Below are 13,267 nucleotides of genomic sequence, written 5' to 3'. Positions count from 1 at the left end.
ATCTGTGCATTCAGTGAGGGGGCAGAGACTGACAGAAGACCACCTCTGCAGTGTGCTTCTCACATACTTCCTGTGTGCCAAGTTTATCCCAACTGAAACATCAAATCTAAATGGAGTCAGCTCCACGGTGACGTCATAGGGTCTTACTGCAAAAGCCCCGCCCCTCCGCGGCGTGACGTCACTGGCCCGCCTCCCCCTGCGCTGCAGAGCTTGTCAGGCAGCCCGGGCTACTACATCTCTGATGAAGTGAGAGCGAGCGGCGACATCTCAGTAGCATCCGGAGCGGGCACACGGGGCACTCACACCGGGCAGACGAGGAGGCACAGGACAGGGCGCAGTCATGGGTAAGTACCTGTGCCCGTCAACCCTTTCCCTGCCGGCGTGCTCTGCGGCGCCTTGTCCCCTGTTACTAAGGCTTCTCCGAACTTTCCAAACTTTCCCACCGGGGCAGGGGGCTGTGCCAGGTGAGGGGGCATAGGCTTTATGAATAGGGGCAAGGTGTGTGAAGTTCGCCCTCCTGCACTCACTATTGCTGCTGCTAATTTCCTATTAAGTTGATGAGCAGCAGCCCTGAGGGTTTACCAGTGGGGAGGGGGTTCTGTATGGACTACAGGGGGTAACAGCCCTATGGCTAAAATAACTTTCTAATATATTAGATCTTCTAATGTCATCTCAAGGAGTTGTTTCTAGGAAGGGGGTGATGGCTGCATTAGGTATCCATGTGTCCCGTCCACAGAGGACCTGCCCTATAGGGCTGGGATCACACACGGTCAGGATTGGATCCAAAACTATAAGAAAAGACTGATTCTAATATTATTATTTTTTTTTGTACCTACTTCTGTGTTTGACTCAAACACCGCAGCCAGGACTGAAGTTTATCTCAGAGCCGTTAATGTCCTGATGTAAACTTTTTACGTGTTGTGCCGGGCTGGTTGAGACAAGTGGCACCATATAGCAGGACTGGGCGGTGACGTCTTGTGTATTACTTTCATATTTCTACCATCCCATAATTCCAGGGTCCCGCTCTTCAGATAAGACGTCCCTGTCATTCTGGTTCTTTCTGGATGTCCCCTACAAGTGATGTAAAGCTGCCACATGGAATGTCTCTACACAGCAGCTTTCCCACCCGCTCCTAGTGCATTCACTGGGACCTGACGTGACCCATGGTTTAAACAATGGGGGGGACCTAATTAAAGATGATGTGTGACGGTGGAGTAGCCCACCGGCTGACAAGTGGAATGGGATTAGAAGTTTTGGGGGCTGGGACGACTACATGCAACTCACTGAATCTGGATCATGTTCATGCATCATTCACTAGATTAATAGTTTTCTTAAAAGAGGACCCTGTCACCCTCTACCAGCAGCAGGTTATAGAGCAGGAGGAGCTGAGCAGATGGATATATAGTTTTATGGAAAAAGTTTCAGTTCATTCTTTAAAATGTATGCTCATTTTGGTCTTAGTCAAGAAGGCGGTCCTATCAGTGATTGACAGCCCTCCCGCTATGACTGTGTATACAGAGAGCTGTCAATCAATGATAGGACCGCCTCCTGGACTTCAGGGCCCAGAATGAGCGGGAATTTAATGTATTAAAGAGGTTGCCCGGGCTTTTCATATTGCTGACTTGCCCTCAGGATAGGTCATCAATATCAGATCGGAGGAGGTGCTGTATGAAGAGAAGGTGCACACGTGTCGTCTCCCTTCTCGCCATACTTAGCAGCAGGAAGAGAGAAGTGAGACGGCACCGTGCACGCGCCTTCCCTTCATACAGATGACCGGTGTGGGACCCCCGCCGATCTGGTAGGTCGTCAATAGTAAAAAACCGGAGAACCCTTTTAATTTACAAGTTCTAATAAATCTTTCCCCATTAAACTATATATCCATCTGCTCAGCTCTTCCTGCTCTATAACATGGTGCTTGCAGATTACATAGCATTTTCATGGTGACGGGTTCCCTTGTGGTAAAGGTGGCCACCCTGTCTACCATGTGGTTCCCAGTGGCTGAAATCGTTGCTGTTGTCTAAATGCCATCTATGTGTAATTTCGGTATTGTGGCTTTGTGTCTTCTAGTTGATCTATTGCTTCCTTAGGCCTCGTTCACATGAGTGATGCGGATTGTGTCAGGATCTGTTCAGGGAAAAACTGATGGTTATCATTTTTTTCCGAGACTGCGTTCAGTATGTGCATTTTTTCCATCCGGATTGCTTGCGTTTTTCACGTACATGAAGAAAAACTGAAGAACACCAATCTACATCTCCTAGCAACCATCAGTGAAAAACGCATTGCGTCCGGATGCCTTCCGTTTTTCACACAAGCCTCATTCACTTCTATGGAACGAGAGCTGCGTGAAAAACGCACAATATAGAACATGCTGTGATTTTTTTTCTGAACGCAGAGAGGATGCGTGAAAAGCGCCGCTCATGTGCACAGACCCATTGAAATGAATGGGTCAGGATTCAGTCCGGATGCCATGCATTTGCTTCACACATCGCATCCAGACGGAAAACTCTCTTGTGTGAAAAAGGTCTTGGGCTAGGTCTACACGACGACGTTTGTCGTGTGACATTTTGTCGCATGACGATTTTTATAATGATAGTCTATGGTGTCGCACTGGGACATATTGCGACGTGGTAGTCGCAAAAAATCCATTCGAGATGGATTTTTATGCGACTGTTGCAGTCGCAGCATGTCGCATTGCGACACCACGGACTATTATTATAAAAATTGTCGTGCGACAAAATGTTGCAGTGTAGTTGTGCCCTAGACCTAGCCTTAGAGAAGTGATCCTGGAGCAAGGAGTAAACTATGCTATGCCTTCCATAGCTGTGGACTATAAGAATAGAATTAGGGCTCATGCATATGACCGTTGTTGTTATGCGGTCCACAAATTGCGGATACAGGCTGTATCCATTTCGTATTTTGCGAAACGGAACAGCTGGCCCCTAATAGAACAGTCATATCCTTGTCTGTAATGTGGACAATAATAGCTTTGCCGAACAGTCATACGGACACGGAATGTATACAGTCATGTCCGTTTTTTTGCAGCCCCATTGAAGTGAATGGTTCCGCATACGGCATGAGCACTTAGGCTGTAGCTGGAGTTCCAGAAGTAAGTTTGCCTCTTTTCAGACACATTCGATGGGATAGTTACTGGTTAAAAATAAGAAAAAACTCCTTTTCCGTTGAGTATTACCGCGGTTCTGTAATAAGTCAGAGGGAGGTGCAGAGATCCTTTGGGCTCAGTAAGACTCCTGAATGGTTTTCCATCTGAGCACTCTGGTTTTATCATTAGAAAGAAAGCAGCAGGACTCTAAAGTGAAATGGAGGAGACCTGCCCCCTGTCAGATGTAGGATGTCCCATAGCCTGTTCACAGCGAGCCAGCAGTTCTTCCAAATTCTTACTGAAATCAGCCACTTGGCGAGTGCGATAAAGATGTAGCAGTGCTGAGTATGTGTGGGTTTTCTATACTGTTACAGGTAAATATATTAGTTCAGAGAGTTTTCATGACGTAAGACCCACCTTTCTTCATATGTTACCGCATCTCAGCAGAGAACGGAGAACTGACCCTACTAGCTTGTGCGATGCTGGAGGTCCCCGCTGCTTGTCGCCCTTGGAGCTGCATTTAAAGATGTTGTAATTATTTTTTTATTTTATTTTTTTCTTACAGAAGGCTTTTCAATCTCATTATATTCCGCTTAGGCTACTTTCACACTCGCGTTTGGTGCGGATCCATCATGGTTCTGCACAGATGGATCCGTTCAGATAATACGCTGTCTGCATCCGTTCAGAACGGATCCGTTTGTATTATCTGTAACCTAGCCAAGAAGGATCCGTCTTGAACACCATTGAAAGTCAATGGAGGACGGATCCGTTTTCTATTGTGCGTCAGTGAAAACTGATCCGTCCCCATTGACTTACATTGTGTGCCAGGACGGATCCGTTTGGCTCCGCTTTGTCAGGCGGACAGAAAAACGCTGCAAGCAGCGTTTTGGTGTCCGCCTCCAGAGCGGAATGGAGACTGATCGGATGCAAACTGAGGCATTCTGAGCGGATCCTTTTCCAGTTTTGGACCGCTTGTGAGAGCCCTGAACGGATCTCAGAAACGGAAAGCCAAAACGCCAGTGTGAAAGTAGCCTAACTTTTAAGGGTTACAACCACCTGCAATTCAGCAGTGATGGTCGTGCTCGCACACTATAGGAAAAAGTGCCGGCCTCTCTGGTGGCCAGGCTCATAGGCACGCATGTGCAGCAGCTCCTGTCCTGGCCACCTTGTATCTGCTGGAAATGAATGAATCCAGCCAGCAATGGAGGCAATATGGGTAATCAATACATTAGTAAGTGCCTTGTATTAAAGGGGTTATTTCCATGGTTAATGTAAAAAATGAAAAAAGCTGCAGCTGAGGCGGCGTGTCCATGCTCTCCCTATCACAACTCAGGAGGCAGTAGAAGGATGAAACTGAGCATGTGCGGCCATCTCAGTGAGCAGGACAAAGAAATAAGGAAAAGAACAAACTGCAGGTGGCGCTATACAGATATATTTTATAGAATAACTCAGTGGCTATACAAAATTTTTAATTACATGCAAATGTATTTATATCCAGGTGCTGGTTTAAAACTGTAGAATATTTTTTGTGGGACAACCCCTTTTAACTTTGTTTACATGATAAATGCTGTTTGCTGAAGTGAGACAACCCCTTTAAGAAAGACTAAAAGAAGCAATACTTAAACCTCACTACGCTCCATTTTTGAGGCTTCCCGAGTTACTCATCACTTTGTCTTTTCTGGTCCTTCTTGACACACACAGCAAATGACTGTCTGAGGCAGGTCCCCGCAGCAGCCAGTGATTGGTTGAGCAGTCATATCCTATGTGTCAAGAGAAACTAGGAGTCGAAATCTGTAAGGCTACTTTCACACTAGCGTTTTAGTTTTTCCGGTATTGAGATCCATCATAGGGGCTCAATTCCGGAAAAAAATGCTGCAGTTTTGTCTCCATTCATTGTCAATGGGGACAAAACGTAACTGAACAGAACGGAATGCTCCAAAATGCAGTCCGTTCCCTTCTCATACCGGAGAGCAAACCGCAGCATGTTATAGTTTGCTTTCCGTCCTGGGATGCGGAGCAAGATGGATCCAGCATGACTCCTAATGAAAGTCAATGGGGACGGATCCGTTTTCTCTGCCACAATAGAAAACGGATCCGTCCCCCATTGACTTTCAATGGAGTTCATGATGGATCCGTCTTGTGTATGTTAATACAAACGGATCTGTTCATAATGGATGCAGGCGGTTGTATTATTAGTAACAGAAGCGTTTTTGCTGAACCCTGCCCGATCCAGTAAAAACGCTAGTGTGAAAGTAGCGTTAGTTACAGGGAAAGCATTGCAACAGGAGCAGCTGATGAGGCAGGCTTCACTTTATTTTTTTCTTTTTCTTTTTGGAGTATGGGAGGAAACCAGAGCACCCTAAGGCTGAATTTACACGTCCGTGAGATACCGGACTGAGATCCTGCTTGGAGCAGGAGCGCACGGCGTCATTGGTTGCTATGACGCCGTACGCTTTGTGCTGCCGCCTCAGTACAGTAATACACATGTATGATCTATACCAGTGTATTACTGTACAGCAGCGGTGGCACTAAGCAGGATGCCAGTCCGGTATCTCACGGACCGCGTTCCACGGACGTGTGAATTCAGCCTAAGAAAACTCTCACAAATTACCCTTGGTTGGATTCAAACCCAGGGCCCCAGGTGTACAGTGGTAACCACGAATACCCACAAATACCTTATGCATCAAGCATACCCATATATGTCTATAAAAAGACTGAGCCTAATACTACATGTCAAAAATAGGAGCAGCAAAGCTTAAAGGATGATGATCTTATTTTTAACTTCATGTAGGAGGATGTGATGATCTAAGTGATAGATTGTTTTATCCCAAATGACATTCACTGTTCATGCGCTGGGGATAGATATGCTCATTGTATTAAAGTGAGCGGCGGTGCCTCATATGCCGAAAACATATACATGATTGCTTTAGGTTTTTCAGTTTCTCTCTGCACAGAAGGATTTGATTCAAAGAGACTGCCGAAGATGGCAAAGTACAGTGTTCAGCCATCTTCCATCAGTCACGTGAAGATTAAGTGGATAGGTAATACGTTTCAATTTTCAGGTGAGGTGATTTTTGCCACACCGAGTGCAGGATATGACAGAGGGAGAGAAGCTGAGCTCTATGATATGTAGGTTTATATGGTTTGGAGCAGGATGTCTGAGTAAAAGTAAGAGTAAATCCTGGCAGGACTCCTAAGAAAGACTGTGAGAGTCCTGATTACCCCGCCCACATTGGGTGATTGACAGCTCTTCCTGTATCACTGTGTTTGCAGTGGGTAAGCAGGACTCTCACTTTCACTCCTAGGAGTCCTATCAGGATTTACTCTGGATTTTACTATGAGTTCCTGCTCCAAATCATATAATTGTATATACCACTGAGCTCAGCCTATCCCGCTCTGTCATATTCTACACTCGGAGTGGCAGAAATCTCCTGACTGGTTTTCTCTCTAACGGGGTAGTAAGCCCGGCCCCCCGCTGATCAGCTGCTTGAAGAGGAGGTGACACTCCATGTGAGCACCGCTTCCTCTTCATGGAAGTGCAATGTAATACAAGTACTCTCTCCATTCAAGTGCTCACATGGAAGGCCACCTCCTCGTCTCGCAACTGATCGGAACACTAAAGGTAGAAATGAATGATACCTGTAAAGAGAAGCTGCCCAAACTGTTAGTTGGTCTGCATCAAACAATGTTGTAGAAAGTAAGTGCCTTGTATTCACTTTCTCTACATAAGTGCTGGTGAGACCACCCTTTTGAGTCTACTTTTACTTATTTAAACTATCTGCCTGCCATATGAACAGTCTGCCAGAGTTCAACATATCCAGCATAGCCGGATACTGCCATTTCCCGACAGGGCCCATTGACTCTAAGGCCCCTTTCACACGGGCGAGTATTCCGCGCGGATGCGATGCGTGAGTTGAACGCATTGCACCCGCACTGAATCCTGACCTATTCATTTCTATGGGGCTGTGCACACGAGCAGTGATTTTCACGCATTACTTGTGCATTGCGTGAAAATCGCAGCATGCTCTATATTCTGCGTTTTTCACGCAACGCAGGCCCCATAGAAGGGAATGGGGTTGCGTGAAAATCGCAAGCAAGTGCGGATGCGGTGCGATTTTCACGCACGGTTGCTAGGAGACGATCAGGGTGGAGACCCGATCATTATTATTTCCCCTTATAACATGGTTATAAGGGAAAATAATAGCATTCTGAATACAGAATGGATAGTAAAATAGCGCTGGAGGGGTTAAAAAAAATTAAAAATGATTTAACTCACCTTAGTCCACTTGATCGCACTGCCGGCATCTCCTTCTGTCTCCTTCTTTGCTGATTGTAGGAACAGGACCTGTGTTGATGTCACTCCGGTCGTCACATGGTCCATCACATGATCCATCACCATGGTAAAAGATCATGTGATGACTGGAGTGACGTCACCACAGGTCCTGTTCCTACAATCAGCAAAGAAGGAGACAGAAGGAGATGCCGGCAGCGCGATCAAGTAGATTAAGGTGAGTTAAATTATTATTTATTTATTTTTTTAACCCCTCCAGCGCTATTGTACTATGCATTCTGTATTCAGAATGCTATTATTTTCCCTTTATAACCATGTTATAAGGGGAAATAATACAATCTACAGAACACCGATCCCAAGCCCGAACTTCTGTGAAGAAGTTCGGGTTTGGGTACCAAACATGCCCGATTTTCTCACGCGAGTGCAAAACGCATTACAATGTTTTGCACTCGCGCGGAAAAATCGTGCATGTTCCCGCAACGCACCCGCACATTTTCCCGCGACGCCCGTATGAAAGAGGCCTAAGGATTCAGCCAGACAAAAACTGATACAAGAACCGGTTTCTATCTGGCTGAATTCCAGCACTAATGCCGGAAACAGACCGGATCCCCCATTATATTCAATGGTGGTGCTCTGGCCCTCCTCTGCCCTCCTCTGCTGGATAATTTTAAACGCATATGTGAACGTAGCCTAAGAGAATACAGCTTATGTTAAGTGTGAAATTCTGGGTCTCATACAATTAATCATTTTGCGATTCATTATTCAATTGCCTTAAATGAAAATGATGGATGCCTGAAAAGCAAACCAGTTGCTCTCCGATTGTTCTTCTCCATATAATGCCTATCTTGGCTTGTTTCCATTGTTTCCAGACCCAACAGCTGTCTTTTATAGAAGCGAATTAACATTAAATACGAGTTAGTGTTTCAAGGCAAAGACTGCAGATTCTGACGTGACGGCTGGAATAACAGTCTTGACAACCATATCACAGGTTTAAGTCGGTGTGAAATATGATGATGTATGTAGAGCAATAGGACCCTGTATGGTGGGATGTGGGTCGGCAAGTAGTACAGCTGACTTCTTCAGAATTTAATCTGCCCACTTGTTCCATGGCACCGCTTATAAAATAACCACATAACACACTTCCGGTATAGTTGACTTATTTATTCTAAGGGTGTGTTAACCTAACGGCGGTCTTCTGTATATTACATGTTTTGAGGTTTCCAAGGAATTTTGCCCAATGCCGGCTACACTTTTCTGCAGCTTCCTTTTGGTAATGTCCGTAACGAAAACTATTAACTTTTTGCTGAGTGTCAGAAAAAAAATTCTCAAGTATCATCCATTAAAACCAACCACAGGCTGATGCTGTGTTATTCCAAAACCGCCCCATATATGAATATTATACCCCTGCTTGGTTGTATTTGTCAGATAGAAGGGTTTCTGGTCAGTGGTTTTTACACTTCGGCTAGTTCTAATACACTATATATATATATATATATATATATATATATATATATATATATATATATATATATATATGAATAGGTCCGCTTCCCAGTCCTTTCTGTTTGGAATGGATCTTGGAATACGACACAGCTGTACATACTGCAGCATTGTAGCCGGGCTGATGGGGATACGGCCCTTTAATCTGATTGTCTGGCTGAATTGTTTGATTGAATGGATTCTTGGCTTTTGTTCACAACATGGTGTAACTCTCTCACAGCGGCCAGTCATATGATGCCATTGTCCTGGATGGAATAGTTCACATGGGAAACTGTCAGTTTAATAGGCTTTTTAACGCTGCCACAACGTAGCAGAATATACAACAGCTTAAGGCACTGGATGGGCATACACAGGCTCGGGCTGGCCCACAGGGGGACAGGTGAATGCCCCGCTGGGCCCCTGGTTCCCCTCTGCACAAGCTGCACATGGCATAGTAGACTGACTGCACTACATATACATAGGCAGCATACAGCATCTCAACCAGCCTATCTTTAGGGGAAAATATAAACCGTTTTTTTTTTATTATTTTGTATGAAGTTCCTAGTTTTTGCCCAACTCCACCATAAACATGCATGCACAGCATGGCAGAGTGTACCTGTTTGTGTCAATGCGCAGAGGATAATAAAGAACTGTCATACCCCTCTAGCATTACCTTATCTCCCATGGGAACAAAGGACCAAGTGTGTTGAAATCCAACATGCCCAATCCTTCTTTCCCTTGAGATTTCCTTAAGTTGGACCCTGTCATTTAAAAAAAACAAACTGTAAGCTGCGGTTTTGTGCCTGGTTTGCGAAACTGAATAGACCGGATTTGGCATGAAAATCAATGTATGTCAATGGTGCCGGATCTGTTTTCTTTGTTAGCACCCATTGACTTACAATGATTTTCATACCAGATTGTTCAGTTTTGATTTAATACAACCGGATCCGGCTGAAACTGATGCATCCGGATGTATTAAATGGCACAGATTCATTTATTTCCGGTTTTGAGATCCTCTGCTGAATCTCAAAGCTGGAATTAACAATGCAAGTGTGAAAGTAGCCTTAAAGAAAAATTCCTCTTTCTCAACTTATGAGACATTTCTTCTCCTCTCTCGTACACCGTGCACTGATTATTCAGTGCTCTAATTCACTGCTAAAATATGTCTCGCCAGAGACATACTTCATGGATTATCAGTTATCCTGAGGGATCAAGTTGCATCTGTTGCCAATGGAAGTCTATGGGGAGGGCAGGAGCTGCAGTGAGATACACAAACAGATGCTGCTGGTCCAGTAAGTCTCCTACTGTTTCATCCTGGTGCTGGGTTCACAGCTACACTGCTTAGTACTTGTCTATAATCTCCTCCGTGCTGCTACTTAGGAGTTTTTGCTACAGAGATGGGGAAGCAGTATCTCCTTTTTATGTATGCTGTGTATGGGAGGCATCATAGCAGCTACTTTTGATCCTTTCTAGAACTGACAATTAGAAATGGAGGCCACAGAGGGTAAAATTGGTGATGAATACAGTATACAAGTCATATATTTACCTGGGACAGCCTTATTCCTCATGTACACACACACAGCAGCTTATTCTGAAAAGTCATCTGAAGTGATATATTTTAAGTAGGCTAGCTTAATTTATACTAGCAATACACATTAGATTAATGTTGGCCATGCGTATCTAGCATGTTGGGTTTTAACATGCCTGATCTGATTGATCATGAGCTGAGTTTCCATGTGTATGGGATGGAGGAGGGATCATAAGAAGGATAAACAAGCATTTGTTATTATTCAGCTATTGAAAGAGTTACAGTATACGTTTTATCTGGAGTAGTCCTTTAATTTTAATAACGTGGCATTCTCTCGTACATGAAAAAAAGAGCTGGAACCTAAGCACATGTCTACAAAGTGCATATCTGGTGTTCTTGTAGAATGACCCCTGTAGCTGGCCAGCTAAGACCTGTCCTAGGTTGCTAACATAGCTTATATGTTTATACAGCTAGAACTGCCAATATCCTTAATACAGTTCCTATGTTTGTGTGTTAAAGACAAAAAGCAGAGTTATTTACAGTGACTTCATGTTTGGATGTCATATAACTGTGTATATATTGTGTTTACAGAAGCAGAAAAGATAATATGCCTTTAAGATTCATTATATGGATGTGAGGTAAGCTCAATGACACAGCAGAAACAACAGAAAGCATAGAGTTAAACTGTTGTTGCTGGGCAGGAGTCTAGATCAATCACAGCCAGCCTCACACACAGCCTGTGTGGGAAATTCTCTAGCAGGAGCTGCTAGAAATTATTATTCACCAGAGAGAGAAGCTGAACAGACATTCACGCCACTAAGAGCTGTGTTTTATGGAAGCAGAGAGGCCAAAATAGGTATTTAAAACTGTTATATAATGTTCCTACTGTTAATATAGTGATTAGAACTTTATAATGAACCAGTTATGTGTGTTTACTTACAGTTCCATCAATTGCAAACTACAAAGGTAACAATACAAATTCAAATTCCATATTGCAATCCAAATTGCATACAACCATACCAGATCATACTCAACCAATCTGCAAATAGTTACTGCTAACTGCATATTGCGACCAAATTCAGCAAGTGAACTATTAGACCTCAGATATACCTTTCAGAGAGATCATAAAGTGCTTAAATAACTTAAAGTGAGAGTACAGATACTCGAGAGAAATATATCCACCATTTTATGTTGAATGACAAGATTGAACAGTTGAACCACCATCTTAATCATTCTGCCATTTTGTAATATCTTTAACATGTGCTATGTACATGGACTATCTGCTGCGGAGTCGACAGTGTTATATGAAGAAAAGTTGAAGTTAATAAGAAGTTATTTCAAGCATTTGGTGTGCTCTTTAAACCTACTGTTCCCATAGAACGGCGCTAAAGGAATTGCAGAGTAACAGACAGTCTGGTTAGACTAAAAGTCAGATATCAGAATTCTCCTAATGCCACAGAGCAAAAGACACTTCATAGTGCTGCGCCTGCCACAACCCCTATTAGGGTGGGTTCACACATAGGTTTTTTTATGGTGTTGTATAAGCTTTTGTGGATTTACTAGCAATTTAGTGCCTGTGGTTTTGGTGGTAAAAATGTCAGCTCCAGATTTTAGCTGAAAGTTTATGGTGGAAAAATAGAAAATGCAGGACACGCAAGCTTTTTTTTTTTTTTTTTTTTTTTGCTGCTGGTGTTATTGTTAATTTCACACAGTTGTTTAGAAAATAAATGACATAAAACCCTGTGTGATGGATGTTGTTTTTTTTTTTTTAATGGCCATCACGTGTCCGTTTTAAGACCAAAGGTCATCTATGGGGTTATTCATGCTGCAGTTTTTTTGACGGCCAGTGAATAATGGATGTCAAAAAATAGAACCTGTTCTATCTTGTCCATTTTTCACTGACCGACTGCCCCCATAGAATTGAATATGTCAGTTTTTAACATCTGTTTCTCAGAAAGGCGTCCGTTTAAAAATGGACAGTTTATCCGTTTTTAACAGACTTTTTTTTTTTTTTGTCGTGTGCATTTAGACTTAGTGAATTATTGTCAGTAAAAATTAATGTGTTTTTAATTTGAATCTAAAATTACACCCAAGGTACCTAAGATTCTGCTGCCATTACAGAGATCTTAGTTTTACAAAGCTGAGTGCAGATAAACATATATTTGCATATATACTGTACTGGTAAACGCCATACTAATTAATGTTTATTTTATTTATTTATTTCCCATTGCTCATATTGTGCCAAGAAATTCTGTGACTCTGTTCACAAATTAGAAGCACATGAGTGCATGTCTCCTATGGGACTCCCCATCTAATCATGTGTTTGGAGTGTGGGAATCCCAGACAAGAAAGAACATGCTAACTCCAGGCAGATGTTCCCCTTGCTCAGATACAAGTTGACAACCCAAGTGCTGCAAGACAACAGTGCAAACCACTGAGCTACCGTGTGTTCTCATATGTAAGCAGTTTGTGTTCTGTATTTTAGTTTATTGTATAACTTGCCGTGAATTTGAAGATTGTATTTTATAAATTTTTTCTCTACAGTCACTTTAGTATGGTCTCCTTGATGGGAATGTAGCTTTTCATTTGTCTAATGCCATGCCCACCATAAAGACCTTTTGGTTTAGGATGCTGTGTAGCATATCAATGAACCCTTAGGTGGTAATGGGGAAAACAGCATGGTGCCTTTTGTTGAAGGGAAAATCTAGGACTTGTGGAGCTATAAAAGTTCTCTAGTGGAATTGCTGGGGTCCTAACTAGAAAATAAGTAAGATAATTAATCCTAAAGAAGCTTTCTAGGAAAGGATAGTGATGGACAATACTAAAGATAGACCATTTGTGTGATTGGTTGGTGTCTAAGTACTGTTTG

The 13,267-nt window shown here is 43.1% G+C and overlaps 1 protein-coding gene across 1 annotated transcript in view; it reads left to right on the top strand.

Annotated features, from left to right (window-relative positions):
• The first annotated feature begins 204 nt into the window (after positions 1–204).
• GPM6B (glycoprotein M6B) overlaps positions 205–13,267 on the top strand; it is a 128,843-nt gene continuing 115,780 nt past the window's right edge. The window contains exon 1 of the mRNA XM_040424935.1: positions 205–344. Within this exon, the coding sequence (XP_040280869.1) occupies positions 341–344 (4 nt within the window). The 5' untranslated portion in view covers positions 205–340. The remainder of the gene's footprint in view (positions 345–13,267) is intronic.

The sequence above is a fragment of the Bufo bufo genome, chromosome 3, assembly GCF_905171765.1.
Source record: "Bufo bufo chromosome 3, aBufBuf1.1, whole genome shotgun sequence".
NCBI lineage: Eukaryota > Metazoa > Chordata > Amphibia > Anura > Bufonidae > Bufo > Bufo bufo.
Note: the sequence above shows the minus strand (reverse complement) of the source record. Positions and strands in the feature narration are given on the sequence as shown.